A 19,050-nucleotide genomic window follows, 5' to 3' on the forward strand; every position below is an offset into this window, starting at 1 on the left:
CAATTCCGCTTCGATGCGTCTCAAGAGATCGTAAGATATCATCCAACGATTCTTTACTCATGCCATCTTTAACGAATTTAATTTATCTTCACGAGTATCAGAACCATTCCTAAAGATTTACAATCTGGTCGTTTGCAACCAAGTCTCACACAGTTATGACATTTTGAGCCAAGTCGTTTAGCTCTCCTTTTCTTAGCAAACGTACTTTTACCAAAACCAGGCATGTAAGAAACAAATTGACCAGAAAATTCACCTGCTAATCGGACCTTTGCTTCAATTAACCAACGAATGTCAGAAGGAATGCCATTGATCATTAACAAACGCAGTCGTTCACAACGAGCTTTGTAAATTTTCCTGAGGGCATTCTGAGGGAGAGAGGGAAAATGCTTATGGAGTTTATGTTGTATTTCTTCCATGTATGATTTTGGGGTTTCAGTTATTGTGGGAAACTGAAGATACCGACTTAAGAAGTCACGGAGTACCGTTATCCGCCATTTATACGGGAAAATAGATCAAAACACACCAAAATCAAATCTGCAAAATCAAATCAAGCGTGAAAGCGAGCAAAAAGAAGCACACAATATAAAAGGAAAATGAACTTACATTCGTCCTCTCATTGAGTTAACCTCAAGCTCCATTTGAAATTCATATATGCCACTCTCTACTGTTCTGAGTTGTCCCTCTAGATCCTCAACATAGGACACGAATTCTGGTGGTTGCAGATCCGAAAGTGGATGTGATTTACAGCTTTGTATCAGGCCTCTTAAGTGAAATTTTATACGCCGAAATCTTTTAAGATGTGCGAACATGTATTTTCTCATTGAGGTGCTCATGATGTAAAATGAAAATTGATGAGAGAATGTACAACTGTCAAACAAACACGCTTACACAAGAAAAACAATGTTAAAAAAAACTATGTACAGTGCATCAATCTAAAGAAAAAAAATCAAACAATGAAACGGTAAAATAATAGTAAAACAAAAAAATCATTAAAGACTTAATCAAGAACTGGTGGGTCATCCAAATTAATTTCGGTGTCCTCGTCACGTGGGTGATGTTCCAAATATGGTTTTAATCTTTGACCATTAACTTTAAATGTGACACCATTATTTGGATTCTCAATTTCTATGGCCCCATATGAATATACATTTTTTACAACAAATGGGCCACTCCATTTTGACTTTAACTTTCCTGGAAATAAATGAAGACGAGAATTATAAAGCAACACTTTTTGACCAATCTCAAATGTTTTTCGAAAAATTCTTTTATCATGAAATGCTTTTGTTCTTGCCTTAATAATTCTTGAATTTTCATATGCATCATTCCTTAATTCCTCAAGTTCATTCAATTGCAATTTTCGCACATTACCAGCATCAACCAAATTTGAATTAAAAGCTTTAATAGCCCAAAGTGATTTATGTTCAAGTTCAACAGGTAAATGACAAGGTTTACCATAAATTAACCGATAGGGTGACATTCCTAATGATGTTTTAAATGCAGTGCGGTAAGCCCAAAGTGCATCATTAAGTCTAAGAGACCAATCTTTTCGGTTTGGGTTAACCGTTTTTTCCAAAATTTGTTTTATCTCCCTATTTGCTAATTCAACTTGACCATTTGTTTGAGGATGATAAGGGGTAGCAATTTTATGTGTAATTCCATATTTCTTCATTAAAGACTCAAATGACTTATTACAAAAATGCTTACCTCCATCATTGATAATGGCTCGAGGGATTCCAAATCGACTTAAAATGTTTTCTCTTAAAAATTTAATCACAGTTTTACTGTCATTATTTCGACAAGAAATTGCTTCAATCCATTTTGAGACATAATCAACTGCAACTAATATATACACAAATCCAAAAGATGATGGAAATGGACCCATGAAATCAATTCCCCAACAGTCAAATATTTCAATTTCAAGTATGGGATTTAAGGGCATCATGTTTCTTTTTGTAATTGATCCCAATTTTTGACATTTTTCACAACTTTTGCAAAATTCATATGTGTCTTTAAACATGGTAGGCCAATAAAATCCACACTGCAAAATTTTAGCAGTAGTTTTTCTTGAAGAAAAGTGACCACCACATGCTTCAGAATGACAAAAATTAATGACACTACTTACCTCATTATCAGGAATACATCGCCGAAAAATTTGATCTGGGCAATATTTGAACAAATAAGGATCATCCCAATAAAATTTCTTTACTTCAACAAAAAATTTCTTCTTCTCTTGAGCATTCCATTGCAAAGGCATTTTACCTGTAACAAGAAAATTAACAATATTAGCATACCATGGCATTGAAGTAACAGAAAATAAAAATTCATCAGGGAAAGAATCATTTATGGGTGTTATATCATTGCAGAATTCGGATGTGAGTCTTGATAGATGATCAGCAACAACATTTTCAGCACCCTTTTTATCTTTGATGGTAAGGTCAAATTCTTGTAGTAACAAAATCCAACGAATTAGTCTCGGTTTGGCATCCTGTTTACTCATCAAATATCTCACAGCAGCATGGTCAGTAAACACAACAGATTTAGAGCCAAGCAAATATGAACGGAATTTGTTTAATGCAAATACCACAGCAAGTAATTCTTTTTCAGTTGTAGAATAATTCATTTGAGCACTATCCAAAGTCTTGCTCGCATAATAAATCACAAAAGGCTTACCATCCCTTCTTTGTCCTAAAACAGCACCAACAGCAAAATCACTTGCATCACACATTAATTCAAATGGCAAAGACCAATCAGGAGATTGCATAATAGGTGCAGATGTTAAAAGACAAATTATTTTTTCAAAAGATTTTTGGCAATCATCATTCCATTCAAACGGTGCATCTTTTAATAAGAGGTTACAAAGTGGTTTAGATATGGCACTAAAGTTTTTTATAAACCTCCTATAAAATCCTGCATGTCCTAAAAAGGATCGCACATCTCTAACTGTTTTTGGTTGTGGCAATTTAGATATGACTTCGATTTTTGCTTTGTCAACTTCAATTCCTTTAATAGAAACAACATGACCCAAAACAATTCCAGAAGTAACCATGTAGTGACATTTTTCCCAATTCAACACGAGTTCTTTTTCAACACATCTTTTTAAAACTTTCTCCAAATTATCAAGGCAATCATCAAAAGAATTCCCAAACACAGTCAAATCATCCATAAAGACCTCTAAACAATGTTTAACCATATCACAAAAAATGCTTAACATACATCTTTGAAATGTTGCAGGAGCATTACAAAGCCCGAATGACATTCTTTTAAATGCAAATGTTCCAAAAGGACATGTGAATGTGGTCTTTTCTTGGTCCTCAAGTGCTATAGGAATTTGATAATAACCTGAATATCCATCTAAAAAATAATAGTAGGGATGTCCTGCTACTCTTTCTAAGATTTGGTCAAGGAATGGTAATGGAAAATGATCTTTTCTAGTGGCTTCATTTAATTTTCTATAATCAATGCACATGCGCCAACTAGATGTAATTCGTGTTGGAATTAATTCACCTTTTTCATTTTTAACAACAGTGATTCCAGATTTTTTAGGCACTACTTGTGTAGGACTTACCCACTTACTATCAGAAATAGGGTAGATAATTCCCACATCAAGTAATTTAAGGACTTCTGTTTTTACTACCTCTTTCATGTGTGGGTTTAATCTTCTTTGAGGTTGTTGACATATTTTAGCATTTTCTTCCAAATTAATTCTATGTGTGCAGATTAAGGGATTAATGCCTTTAATGTCATTTAAAGTCCATCCTATTGCATTTTTATGCTTTTTAAGAACAGTTAGTAACTTACCTTCTTGGTCGCTTGTTAAAGTAGAAGAAATCACAACAGGATAAGTTTGTTCTTCTCCAAGAAAAGCATATTTCAATCCTTCAGGCAAAGGTTTCAATTTCATTTTAGGTGCTTCTTGTTGTTCTGTCTTTTCAATACTTCCAAGCTCCTCAAATTTTGGCTCGTCATCATAATTTTGCGAAGTCTGCATAGAATCAAGCAACGAATTTATATTAGAAATATCAGGTTCAAGTTGCTTATTTGACTCAATTGAATTAACTAAACAAACATTAGAAAGTTCAGAAAAATCCCCTTTTTGAATATTTTCCTCGATACAAGATTCAAACAATTCCTTTTGTTCATCAGTATCATCTTCATTCTCATTTTCTTCATTAGGTTGCCTGCACATGTTGAAAACATTCAATTCCAAAGTCATATTCCCAAAGGATAAATTCATTAAACTATTCCTACAATTAATCAAAGCATTAGCAGTTGCTAAAAATGGTCGACCTAAAATTACAGGAATTGGTTTGTAATTATTCACAACAGGTTCAGTTTCCAAGACAATAAAATCCACAGGATAAATAAATTTATCAACTTGTACTAAAACATCTTCCACTATTCCTTTTGGTACTTTAACTGATCTATCGGCAAGCAAAAGTGTAGTTGAAGTTGATTTTAACTCACCAAGATTAAGTTGAAGATAAACTGAATATGGAAGCAAATTAACACTAGCACCAAGATCTAGTAAAGCATGCTCAATTCTGTGGTTACCAATAATACAAGAAATGGTAGGACAACCAGGATCTTTATATTTCAACTTATTATTAGTAGACAGAATTGTACTTACCTGTTCGGCCATGAAAGCACTCTTTCTTACCTTCAATTTCCTCTTAACAGTGCACAAGTCCTTTAAAAATTTGGCATATGAAGGAACCTGCTTGATTGCATCTAATAGAGGAATGTTAACTTTCACTTGCTTAAAGATTTCATAAATTTCAGAAGAGTGGTTTGATTTCTTTGGTTTATTCAATGCATGCGGAAATGGTGGTTCAGGTGGAACATTAGTTATTTCTTCACTAGGTGTAAGTTCATTTAGTCCTTCCTTACCCTTTGAATTTTCATCATTTTCATAAGGTTCAGGCATAGGTCTATCAACAACCTTACCACTACGAAGAGTTATGATTGACTTGACTTGGTCTGTGGGTGGATTTTGTTGAATTTTAGGATTTGGTTGTGGTTGGGCTGGAAATTTTCCTTTTTCTTGAATGGTGAGTGCAGAAGCAATTTTAGCAAGAGTATCTTTCAAATCAGAAAAAGTTTGTGCATTTTGATTGTTAATAACATCTTGCTTTCTGATGAATGAATGCATTGTGTCCTCCAGATTTTTCCAAGGTGGTGGAACATATGGTGCATAAGGCTGAGGATTTTGAAAATTTTGTGAAGGTGGTGCTTGTGAAGATTGTGCATTATTATTATTCCTCCAACTGAAATTCGGATGATTTTTCCAACCAGGATTATAAGTCTGTGAATATGGGTTTGGTTTATTGAAAGTGTTAATGACATTAGCTTGATCATTTAGACATTCTTTAAGTGCAGGCAAAGTGGGACACTCTTGAGTGAAATGATCATTCGAATTACATATGTTACATGCAATTTCTTGAACAGATTTTACTTGATCACTCTTTTTATGCTCCAAAGCTTCAACTTTCCTAACTAGGGATGCAAATTTTGCTTGTAAATCATGATCTTCCCTAAGGTTATGGATTCCTCCACTAGATGGAGATGATTGTTGCTTATTTGTCAATTCAAAAGTTCCAACAGTATCCCAATGTTGTGCATTTTCAGCTAATTGGTCAAGGTAATCTAGTGCATCTTCAGGATTTTTATCCCTAAATTCACCATTACACATCATTTCAACAACCTGTCTACTTTGGGGTATTAAGCCTTCGTAGAAATAAGTGACCAATCGCCAGGTTTCAAAACCATGATGTGGGCATATGTTAAGCAACTCTTTAAATCTATCCCAACATTGGTATAATGTTTCTCCATTTTTTTGAGTGAAAGAAGTGATTTGCCTTTTAAAGAATTTGTTCTATGAGGTGGAAAGAATTTTTTCAAAAACTGTTCTTGCATGTTATTCCAAGTTCTTACTGATCCAGATCTAAGGTTTTGTAGCCAAGTTTTAGCTTTATCTTTTAATGAAAAAGGAAAAAGCTTTAATCTAATTATGTTCATGCTACAATTTTGGTCCGTGTATGTATTACAAACTTCCTCAAAATCTCTTAGATGCAAGTACGGATTCTCAGATTCTAAACCATGAAATGTTGGTAAAAGTTGGATAATACCTGGTTTAAAATTGAATCGAGATGCTTCTGGAGGAAATACTATACACGACGGTGCTCCGGTTCTGGTTGGATTCATGTAGTCTCTCAGAGTCCTTGGTTGATTCTGATCATGCCCATGTTGAGATTGGTTGTCTCCCTGATCAATTTGAGGATTAAGTTCGCCCAAAACGTTTTCGCCTTCATTCTCATCCATGATTGGTGGTGGAGATTGAGATCTACGAATTAACCTGCCACTTGAAGATCGAGACCAATGTCTCATGCAAGGGTTATGTTATAAAGATAATATTTACACAAATTGATAACAAAATAAAATAAAAAAATAAATAAGCAAATAATATAAGTATACAAAAGAAAATTAAATAACAAAAATGGTGGTTGAACCCACCAATTAAAAAAATAAAAAATGCAAAATTAAATAAATACTGAAAATTAAATAACTGAAAATAAAAGTTAAGGGTTAGTAGTTAGTTTGGTGGTTAAACCCACCAATAAAGCAAAAAAAAAAAATAAATACGAAATAAAATAAATGCAGAAAATTAAATAACTGAAATTAAATAAAAGTTAGGAGTTAGCAGTTAGTAAGTTAAGAGTTAGTAATTAGAGTTAGTAGTTAAAGTTAGTTTGGTCCAAAATAAGTCCAAATATGTCCAAATATGTCCAAAGTATGTCCAAATATGTCCAAGTCTTGATTATGTTGAGGAATTTCGTCTAGGGATTCTATTGCAAATTATTTTTAATTTTATAGTCAAACTGCAATTTTTAAAAGTTTAGAATTAGCAATTTGGGATGAAAGTGAAACAATTGAAAGATATCGCGGTCCGAACATAATTACCAGAAGATTGGGCTAGAAACGGAAATTGTTGGGGTGAAATTAGAATTATGAAAGATATGGGGACAAAAGAGAATTTAAGAAAAGAAAAAGGGGGTAAACGAAATTTTACATATAAGAGAAAAATAAAAAACGGAAAAACAAACCAAATAAAAAAACTTTTCCCCGGCAACGGCGCCAAAAACTTGACACAACTTAAAAGTAAATTTTAACTCCCAAGTATAAGAGTGTCTTGTTGTATTATAACTCGGTGAGTCCGAGGTCGATCCACAGAGAAAAGATTTAATTAGTTTATTTTATTTTATCTAAAAATTGAAATTAAAACTTGAATATAAACAACTTAATTTAAATGAAACTATGGAATTGAACTAGTTAGGGTTATGGATCCACTCTTAGAAATAAATAAAACTTAATAAATTCTTTTTGCCAATTTGTTTTAGATTTATTACTCAAAAGATTAATTATACAAATTATTATTATTTTCCCTTTAATTTTATGGTGGATTAAGTATTTATTGTGCCAAAATTTAATTTGTCTACAATAAGTCAAAATACCATTTCATCATGCCTTATATTAAGATCTTAAGAATTTATTGTGCCAAATTCATTTGTTTGTCTACAATAAATCAAATTTTCAAAATATAAAACATGTATAAAATTAAATAGAAAATAATTTAATTTATAAAATTAAACATAGAATTTGATTAAATCATATTTATTTCTTAAGAGTTTCACCTTCCCCTAACTAATATTATTTAGTTAAGCATAATTAAAATAAAAAGAAGTAGTAAAATTGAATTACTTATAATTAAAAGAAATAAAAACAACTAAAATTGGAAATAAAACTAATTTTATTAATGAAAATAATTATACAAAATATTAAAAACACACCTGGAAATCAAGATTACAAGGAGATGGAGAGAATTTGAGAAGAAGAGAGTTGTAGAGAGATGATTAAAACATAAAAATGAGGCTCTATTTATAGAAAAATAAATTCATAATCCAGTGCTTTGCGGTCCATCATAGGCTTCATGCATGTGCTCCTCACAACCCTTAGATCAAGATCCAATGGCTGGTCAAACTTCAAAAGTCAACATCACACATGGCATCACTTGACTCGTCCGATTTACCCAAAGAACGGTTGAGATTTGGCGGGTTAATGGGTGGATCGGGTCGACCCGAGTACAAAGATTCGGATCCTCCAACTTGCTTCACCAACCATTGCCACGTGGCACAATCATGGCCATTGAATCATGAACGGTTGAGATTTAGTCAAGATTGCCAGTTATCCCATGCACTCATATCTATTGTAAGCTCATTTCATCATCCAATCAGTGCTCGGTCAACAGGAAAAGTCAACTTTTTTTACACAAGCCCAATTTTAAGCCGATCTTGATTGATCTTAAGGTTTTCGGACCTCCGGAATCCAAATTTGACCTCCGTTTATCTGTTTGGAGCCTCGAAGTACGTGAAATTAATAATTTTCCTAATAAACACATAAAAATACACAAAATTAAATATATTTAAAACATAATTAATAATTCATAATATATTACATAAACACAAATATAAATTATAACATAAGCATAAAATAACATATTATCGCTTGATAATTAAACAATTTTTAATACTAATCAACGAATTTTCGTAATCTAGTATCCGGTGCAGTTTTTATGGGGAATAATCAACCTTGTTGCACAATGGGGATATGAACAAGTCGGCTCAAAATGTTTGATGGAATGGTCAGAGAATTCAAAGAGGTTAGATTTGTTCCAGCTTTAAAGAAATATCTAATTTATGTGGGTACTTTGGAAGCTAAAGGCTACAAGGTTACCATTGAATATGGCACAATGAAGTTTACACATAGGACTATGGTAATTCTGCAAGGGGTTCGGCGTCACAATCTGTACTTTGAATGAAGGTACAACTGATGAAGAAAATATTTTTGAGGCACATAGTGACACCACTAAACTATAGCATGTAGGATTGGGACATGCTGGAGAGAATTCTTTGCAAACTCTGATGAGGCATGGACTCTTAAAAGATACCAAAACCTGTAAATTAAATTTCGGTGAGCATTGTGTAGTAGGCAAGAAAACAAGGGTCAACTTTGGTACAGCTAATCACGATACTCGTGAGATCTTTGAATATGTTCACAATGATATATGAGGACCAACCAAGACTACATCAATTGGTAGAAGCCATTATTTTGTTACATTTGTTGATGATTTCTCTAATGTGTGTGGGTGTACACCATGCGAGCAAAGGATGAGGTTCTAGAGATTTTCGTGAAATGGAAGAAATTAGTGGAGACTCAAACTAGTAAAAAGATCAAAGTATTACGATATGATAATAGGGGTGAATATACTTCTAATCAATTCTTGCAAGTATGCCAGAACGAGGGTATTAAAAAACATTTCACAGTGAGATATACTCCGCAACAGAATAGTGTGGCTGAGCGTATGAATCGTACTTTACTGGAGAATGTACGATGTATGTTATCTTATGCTAGTTTAGATAAAAAGTTTTAGGCTGAAGTTGTGAGCTACGCAAGTCACTTGGTAAACTGGTTGCCTTCTGCTGCAATTGGAGGTAAAACTCCTATGGAAATGTGGTCTGGAAAACAGGCACAAGACTATGATTCTCTTTGTATATTCGGGTGTCCAGCTTATTATCATGTCAAAGATGGTAAACTGGATCCTCGTGCTCAAAAAGCTATTTTTGTAGGATTCAAAGGTGGAGTAAAGGGCTTCAAGCTTTGGGATCTCGAAGACAAAAAGTTTGTGTGTAGCAGAGACGTCACATTTGATGAAACTTCAATGATGAAAGCTTCAAGTTCTCAGCAGATGGAGAACATGACTAAAAAGGTATTACAACGGGTGGAGTTTGATGCAACTCCATATGTACTAGTTAATTCTACATCAGATAAGGGTTTAACTATAGAGGTGACACTTATAGTTGAAGAAGAGGTTGTTTCTTCTGATGTCCAACAAAATGAAGAAACAATTGATGATGTAGATAATGATGATTTTATAGCAACAAGAAGGCCAAGAAGGGAGATAAAGAAACCTGGATGGCTTACTAAAGACATGGTGGTAGCCTATGCACTTCCAGTTACTGATGACGACATCCCCAACACTTTCGGTGAAGTATTATGTAGCAGTGAAAGTGATCAATGGAAGTTAGCCATAGAGGAAAAGATGAAATCTCTCCATTAAAACCAGACTTGGAAGCTTGTAAAGTTACCAAAAGGGAAAAGGGCTATTGGTAATAAATAGGTCTACACTGAGAAGCAAGGATCTCCGAATCAATTAACTCTTCGATACAAGGCAAGGCTCTTGGCAAAAGGTTTTGCTCAGAAGGAAGGAATTGACTACAATGAAGTTTTCTCTCCAATTGTAAACATACTTCTATTCGTATCCTACTTGCTTTAGTTGCAGAATATAAGTTCGAGTTGGCTCAATTGGATGTTAAGACGGCATTCTTACATGCAGATTTGAAGGAGTAAATCTATATGACTCAGCCTTGTGGTTTCAAAGTTACTGAAAAGGAGAATCATGTGTATATGTTGATTAAATCTTTATACGGACTGAAGCAATCGCAAAGGCAGTGGTACAAAAGATTTGATCAATTTATACAAGAGCATAAATTCACCAGAAGTGAACTCGATCATTATGTTTACTTTAGAAGACTACTAGATGGAGCTTTCATCTATTTGTTACTCTATGTCGATGATATGCTTATAGCTTCGAATAATAGAGATGAGATCGAAAGATTAAAGAACCAGCTGGCTTTTGAGTTCGAGATGAAAGACTTGGGTTATGCAATGATAAAACTTGGGATGAAGATTCGTAGAGACAAGAAGAATAGGAGTATATGGTTAACTCAAAAGTCTTATTTGAAGAAAGTGCTAGAAAGATTCCATATGGATGACAAAACTAAACCGGTATGTACACCTCTAGCTCCTCATTTCAAATTAAGCTCTTCTTTATGTCCTAGATCTCAAGAAGAGCGTGATTATATGGCTCGTGTTCCATATGCTAGTGTTGTAGGTAGTCTTATGTATGTTATGGTATGCACAAGGCCCGATATATCTCAAGCAGTGAGCATGGTTAGTAGATACATGCACAATTTGGATAAAAATCAATGGCTTGTGGTAAAGTGGATTCTCCGATATCTATATGGGACAGTTGATGTTGGGTTATTGTTCAAGAAGGATTATGATCAACAATATGTTGGGTATTGTGATTTTGATTTTGCTAGGGACCTTAACAAGCCAATATCAACAACGGGCTACGTATTCACATTGGGTGAAGGTCTGGTTAACTGGAGGTCGATTCTACAATCGACAATTACTTTGTTCACTACGAAAGCAGAGTATATGGCAGCAACTGAAGCTGTAAAAGAAGTTATCTGGTTGAAAGGCTTGTTAGGTGATTTCAAAGTAATCCAGGAGAACATTGCGGTCTTTTGTGATAATCAAAGTGCGATATTCCTTGCAAAAAATCAAACATATCACGCTCGGACGAAGCACATAGATGTAAAATATCAGTATGTGAGGGAGATTATCGAGGGTGGTATTGTGTAGTTGAAGAAGATCGATACAAAAGATAATCCATCAGATATGTTGACGAAGGTAGTTTCTAGAGTTAAGTTTCAACATTGTTTGAAACTAATTCAAATCCTTCGATTGTGTTAAGTTACGTCCTTTGGGAATTTTGAACTAAGATTGGCTTGATACCAAATTTTGGGTACATAGGCATTCATAGAGATGCAGCCACTTTTGGGATGATGGTTCATTGATAGTCGGCTAAGATTTGGCTAAATCTTCGCCGAGGTGGAGAATTGTTGAAAAGTCAGCAACCAAAGCTAATTTTTCAACAAACACACAGCAAGCATGCAAGCTTTGGAGAAAATACAAAACGTGTTGAAACAATTAACCAAAGTCAGCACCGACCCTACAATTAATTGGTAAGTTGATGGAGGAGCCACATGCATTTCTTTTGTTTTTCAAGTTGGCACCAAATTGCAGGACTTTTGCCAACTACTTGAAGACTTTTTGCAGTGAAGCTCAACTATAAATAGAGCTCCATTCAGAGAGAAATTAGCATCCCAAAATTTGTTAAGCTTATAAGATTTTAAGCTTTTGAGAGTTCTGAGAGTGTGAGCAATTGGAGAGTGTGTGTAAGAGTATTGAGTGTATTTGAGTTATGGGAAAGTGAGATTTCTTTACTCAAATTTGTACTCAAATAATTGTTAATAATACAATTATTTTTCTCTTGCTCCTATGGATGTAGGCATATTGATGAACCACGTAAATTTTGTGTCCTTTATTTTTCTATAATTATTTGGTGCGCTTGATTCCGCATTTCATGCACAACATTCTTGAAGTGGACACAGGGCCTACTAGGGTATGCCTTAGCCCCTGTTTGCGCTTAAGAGTCTTGATAGATGTAACAAAACCATTGAAACGAGGGATTAGAGCTCAATTGTGAGGTTGTCAAGAGGTAATGATGTTTGCAATCTTCTACGAACGTTTGCCTGATTTTTGTTTCTGGTGCGGTTTCATTGGGCATCTTCATCGAGAATGTCCAACTCCCTCAATTGGCAACCCCCAATGTGCAAAATATTTCAAGTATAGTCATTTACTTAAGTTACTAATGCCATCAGCGAAATCTCGAGATGCCAAGACTAAGGAGACGACGACTTCAACAGTGCTAAGCACATGTCTAACTGCAACCGCCTCATCGAATAATGTAGAAGGGATGACATTAGCAGCAAGCAATATTGAACATGGACCAGTTAATAAATTGCATGAAGAAAGACATCAAGCCACAACTCCAGCTACATTAATTGCAGAATCACTCATTCTTGACGGTGCTCCATACAAGGATAATCTGCTTGTGGGGAATAATAATGATGATCCACGGGCTTCTCATTGAGCCCATCTCACTTAAACAAAGAGTCCCACTCCCAGCTTTCTATGGCGACAAGTCCAATCCAAAAGTTGAAACGCATGGCTAGAGCCTCTGAATCCAAGATGAAATCTCCATTGTTTCAGAACCAAGTTCTAAAAGAACACGGGCCAACGAAGATAAACCAGAACTCGAGCCTATGATGAAACAATCACATCTAGGCCAAGCTTCGGGGGATTTAGGGAGGGAGGCTAGTAATGCCAGTATTGTACATCCTTCTCCTTCACATTTACCTTCATATTTCAAAGCACATGAAACGGCGAGTGCTAGTCTCCAGCCCCGCCGAGCGCAATAAAGATCATCTACTGGAATGTTCGGGAACTGAGGAACCCCCTAACGTTCCAAGCACTCAAGGAAGTTCTCTGAAACCATAAGCCTAACATTGTATTCTTGAGTGAAACCAAATTAACAGCGAGTCAATTTGAATTTTTGAAATATAAGCTTCAACTCTCCCATCTTTTTTCGGTGCCTCGAAATGGATTGAGGGGTGGTTAGGTTTTCTTTTGGACTGCAGATGTCGATCTTAATATCGTCTCCTACTCCAAGCATCATATTGATACCATTATTACCAACAAGAATGACTTGTTCTGATTCACAGGCATAAATGGTCCACCATCTTTAAAAAACAAAAGAATAATTTTAAATTGTGCTTTAAATGTTTACGAGGACCATAAACAAAACAACCTTTTTGGAAAAACAGTTTTAAAAGGAATGTTTTTTTACCATGGTCCACTTACAAATAAGTAGAACAATATGCACATAATGACAAATTTCACTCAAAATATATCTAAAAGAAGAATCAACATAGACATGTAGAATATACCAAAGTTTAATAGTGTAATCAACTACTGAATTCGACATGCAATAAAAAATAACAATCACCTCAATAAAAAAAATTAATCATAGTCTAAATGGTCTAAGTGAAGCTTTAATTTGACATGCAGCACCTAGGATGTCAATGATTACAACATATTAATAGCAAATCAAGATTTGGTGAATACCTTGGTTTTCAATAGCTCATTATTGACTTTGCCCTCGTGTTCAGTCGAACAGTGACGACTGATTTTCAGTAAGAGCTGGATATGAATGGAGTGGTGTTGTTCAGGCGTTATACTTTAAAAGACCCAAACTTTCAACATTTTGTATGTTTTCTTTTACATAGCAAATTAACAGTAAACCCTCTATCACCCACAGAGCACTCACCTAGGATTTCAATTATCACAACATATTAATAGCAAATTAAGATTTGGTGAATACCTTGGTTTTCAATAGCTCACTACTGACTTCGCCCTCTTGTTCAGTCGAACAATGACGACTGATTTTCAATAAGAGCTGGATATGAATAGAGTGGTGTTGTTCAGGCGTTATGCTTTAAAAGATCGAAAGTTTCAACATTTTGTATGTTTTCTTTTACATAGCAAATTAATAGTAAACCATATGTCACTCACAGAGCACTCACCGCCATAATCCTCAAATCAGCGTTAAAGAAGTCAAAGACCTCATTCTCTCAAAAATAAAAATATTTTTTAATGACATGTTTGTAAATAAAAATATTTTAGGATATCAAAAAGATAAATAATCAATTTTAAACCGACATTGTTTAAGTAGATTATTGATGGCCGTCATGTTTCATAAACGATTGAAAAAAAAAAAAAACTGACCATGACATGTTTCTATTCAATAATAAATGAAATGAATATATGAGTCCCAAGTATGTCCTTGACAAAATGATATTAGTCATGAAAGTATCATTCTTTGATGATATTTTTATGACAAATCGATATGTATCATTAATTTTTTTATGATAAAAATGTATTTTTTTAGTAGTGATAGTAGAGTTTTTATTTTAAAAAATTAAATATTTGGTTGTCAATGATAACTTTTATTAAAAATCGTAAGATTAATTTAATATATATCTATACAAGTTTTTTCAAATTATGTTATGAAGTCGCTTCCTGATGAGATTGAAAAATTAACAAATAGTATTTTAGATAATTTAACTAAAAAAAATTTACAACCTTTATCATTTATTTAATTTTTAAAAGCTTTACTCAAAATACAAACAACACCAAAAGTTTTGAAATTAATTAAGTACTTTAGATAGAAGATAGAAATGTATATTTGATGATTGACACGACTTAAAAGTGATTTCTAAATCCAAGTATAAGAGTGTCTTAATATATTATAGCTCGGTGAGTCCGAGATCGATCCACAAAAAAAAAAATTAATTTGTTTATTTAAACCCTACATGCTAGTGTATGGAAAAGTTTGCCACTTACCTGTGGAACTCGAGCATCGTGCATACTGGGCCATTAAGAAATTCAACTTTGACATGCAGCAAGCTAGCTCAGAAAGAAGATTACAGTTGGAAGAACATGAAGAAATTCGCAATGATGCATACGAAAATTCTAATATTTACAAGCAACTAATAAAAGTCTTTCATGACAAGCAAATTTTGAGAAAATCTTTCACTCCAGGTCAGAAAGTGTTTTTATTCAATTCTCGCTTGCACCTATTCCCAGGTAAGTTACGTTATCGATGGTCTAACCCATTTATTGTTCACACTGTTTTTCCACATGGGGCAATTGAAATTGAAGACCCAAAGAATCGTGTCACTTTTAAGTTAACGGTCAAATATTAAAGTCATATCTAGAGTACCAACCTCATAGAGAGGACACCGATATAAATTTAAGTGGCCCACCAAATTTGAATTGAGATTTTTCTTTCTTTTCGGTGATTTGATTTTTTTTCTTTTTACTATTCTTTTGCTAATTGAAATTATTTTAGCTGATGCACTCATGATTAATGTTTGTTTAACCATTAAGTTTTCTTTTATCATTATTAATCATGAGTGCATCAGCTAAACAGATCCTCTTAGACCTTTTTAGACGACTTTAACGTGTAAAATCTCATCTCAAAAAGCAGATTCAGTTTTTTAAAACACATCATATTTGGGATCTACAATCACTAGAGTTAGTATCCCACATTGAGGATTTAGAAAGCCAACTCAAAGACATTGAAGGAGGTATCTTCGACATTCAGCTGGAGCTTGAGGTAAATTCAATAAGAAGACAATTGTAATTTTCTTTGTGTGTTTTAGTTTGTTCTTTCTTTTCGGTGATTAGTTTGTTACCCTGGTTAAGTGGCAGATAACGGTACTCCGTGACAATTAAGTCGGTTACTTCAGTTTCCCATAATAACTAATCTTCTGAGGCGAAGGTATTGACATAAATGAGATTTTAGTAAAGTTTCACAATCAATTCCCTTTACTTCCTCATAATGCCCTCTTTACAATCTATAAAGTTCGGTCCAAATGCATGCGATTGCTTATGAGGAATAACATACCTGCTAACATCCGCTGGTTAATTGAGGCCAAAGTACGATTGGCAGCTGAGTTGCCTCTAAAATTTATTGCATACATGCCTAGTTGTGGTAAAGGAAAGTACGCAAGAAAATGAAGAGCTCAAAAAATTTATGTTGCTTGTCATAAGTGTGCCAAAATGAGATGTGATAAAAAATCATGCTCTTTAGGAATGGTGTCTGATAATAGGGATGAAAAGATTTAATTCATTAAGGATGGCTTGATTAAAGAGTCATTGGATGATATCCTTTTGTCTTTTAAAACGCATCCCAGTGGATATGTACAAGGAGTGATTCTCCAGTTATGACCATTATTCCAGAAAGAGCATGCACGATATAGTATCGAGAATCTAACTATAAACGACCCCGCTTGCCAGTTTATAAGAAAACAAGGTGGGAAGTCTATCCTCAACCCATAGAGGGTGTTCAAGCTGTTTCTGGACGTAAACCAGAGGAAGATGTAAGCCACAATTGCAACTACCTATAAATATCTTTTTACTTTATCGGGATATAATATCGGTAAGATGTGAGCATGCATGATATAATATCGGGAATCTAACTATTGTTAGTAATATGCCCTAAAGGCCAATCAAATAGTGTTTGTTTGTTTAGGGAATTATTGTATTTGAATAGCATTTTGATATTTATAAAATGGCAAAGTTATCAATATTCATAAATTAATTTAATGAATATAGTCCAAGAAGTAAAATAGTTAAGGAACACATTCTCGAGTTTGTTGAGAATATGAAACGTGCATCCTTTGTACTATACTTCTAAAATAGTTCCTAGTGGTGGATTTATAATTGGACATTATAAATTCCTATAAACACTAGTATGTGTTATGACTCCTTATGGTATGTGATACTAAAATGGATGGTGAGTTTCATATCAATGACATGAGATGTCAAGTCAAACACATAGGTACTTGTTGAGAGAACAAGTTTACTGAACTTAACCAAATATAGTAAGCCATATGGTTTTGAGTGTTAATGGCTTATTATACATTGTATTAAACACTATGTTTAGTAATGGTCTTTAGACATGAGGCATAACAAATGTCTTATACATAGACATCTCTGATATGTGAAAGCATAATGATTGATTCCTAATCACGGAAGAGATCTAGCAATAGCTGTCATGGTTGGCTATGTATGAAGACAAGTGTATGGCCAATATGGAATTCATCACTTTGTAATATACAAAAAGGATGTCCCTATGAGATAATATGAATTGGCATGAGAAATCCTTGGCCAAGGTGAAATATATTTGAAGGAGTTCAAATTATATTTTCATGTCAAGTTCATTTAGATTTATTTTGAGATAAAGCATAACTGCTTAACATAATAAACCATAAGTCGTGCTTTTCTCTAGACATGGATGATGAAGAGACCAAGACATAGAGATACAATGGAATAGGTTCTATAGATCCAACAATTCTTGTTATTTGGATAGTTGTGATATACTACTAAGTGTCACTCATGACTTGTAGAAACCTTAAGATTAATATTGGTAAAGCGTATTAGCAATGCAACTTAAGGTCATTAGAAAAGTTCTAATTGATGACAAAAGAGTTTAGCATCATTTAATGAATAAAGAGTTATCATTAAAATAGTTATACTACCTTATAACTAAGAACCTAAAAGGTCACACACTAAATAGAAATAAAAAAAAAAGAGTTACTAGAAAATGAGAAGTTAAATTTCCTAATTTTAGAAAAATCAATTTTATATTATAATTCATTGAGAATGAATATATATATAAATATATCTTAAATATGATTTAAGATAGAAATTTAGATGTTCCATAAATAGTTCAAGGAACAAAATAAATTTCATAAATCCTCCATTAAACATTATGCAATATCGAGCACGTAAAATGACCATTTTGGACATGTTCCGGTTCATATCTGATTATGGACTTCTAGACCAATTTTGGGTTTAGAATTTTGGGCTTTTATTGGATCTAATATGGATTAAGAGAAAGCATTAGAACATGTCACAAACTAAGCCCACATTTAACCATTTGATTTGATCAAAATGGGGTTAATTAATTAATTACGAAATTAATTAATTTAGCTATTTATTTATTTGATTAAATAATTTATTTAAGTGATAAGATCACTTTCAATAAATAATAGCTAAGTGGGTGGGTCTAGCACATGATAATGTTTGGTGCCATTATTAGAGATAATGGTAGCTTTATTTGGTGGGATGAATCATCATGAACTAGCATTCATGTTTCTTCATTATCTCTCTCATTTCTAAACGACATTTTGAGATTCCAAATCCTATGAACTCCTAGAACATTTCTAAGTGTGGACTAATTAGAGGCATCACAATTGGGGTGCTTTAAGGATCTCAGATCGTGGCAAAACAGAAGCTGTTCGTGTAGAACTGTATTTTCTGGACAGTGTTTGTAGCTTGCTGTTTTCAGTCATTTTCTCCTACTTCACGAAGTCATTTTCGAAACTACAAGTGAGGTAATTAAACTTCAATCTTTCTTCTTGATTTTCGTTTTTGAATGAAGCCGATCCGAGTTTTCTAGAGCTTCCGCCGTCCGTTTTATTTTTACTGCACAAAAGTTACGATTTTAGGAACCTAATGGACAAATGTTGTCGTTCAACTATAAACGACCCCATTTGCCAGTTTATAAGAAAACAAGATGGGAAGTCTATCCTCAACCCATAGACGGTGTTCAAGCCGTTTCTGGACGTAAAGCAGAGGAAAATGTGAGCCACAATTGTAACTACCTGTAAATATCTT

The 19,050-nt window shown here is 33.8% G+C and overlaps 1 protein-coding gene and 1 non-coding gene across 2 annotated transcripts in view; one reads left to right on the forward strand and one right to left on the reverse strand.

Annotated features, from left to right (window-relative positions):
- Window positions 1-6,318, reverse strand: part of LOC112097933 — a 7,489-nt gene extending 1,171 nt beyond the window's left edge. The window contains 7 exon segments of the mRNA XM_024183521.1: window positions 10-83; window positions 85-365; window positions 1,091-3,000; window positions 3,475-4,056; window positions 4,114-5,197; window positions 5,453-5,724; window positions 6,126-6,318. Of these exon segments, the coding sequence (XP_024039289.1) occupies window positions 10-83; window positions 85-365; window positions 1,091-3,000; window positions 3,475-4,056; window positions 4,114-5,197; window positions 5,453-5,724; window positions 6,126-6,318 (4,396 nt within the window).
- On the forward strand, window positions 5,760-5,867 carry LOC112098586. Its single transcript, XR_002905697.1, has one exon. It is a non-coding gene; the product is annotated as a small nucleolar RNA R71 (small nucleolar RNA).
- Window positions 6,319-19,050: the final 12,732 nt, after the last annotated feature.

This window comes from Citrus clementina, unplaced genomic scaffold (genome assembly GCF_000493195.1).
Source record: "Citrus clementina cultivar Clemenules unplaced genomic scaffold, Citrus_clementina_v1.0 scaffold_5, whole genome shotgun sequence".
Classification (NCBI taxonomy): Eukaryota; Viridiplantae; Streptophyta; class Magnoliopsida; order Sapindales; family Rutaceae; genus Citrus; species Citrus x clementina.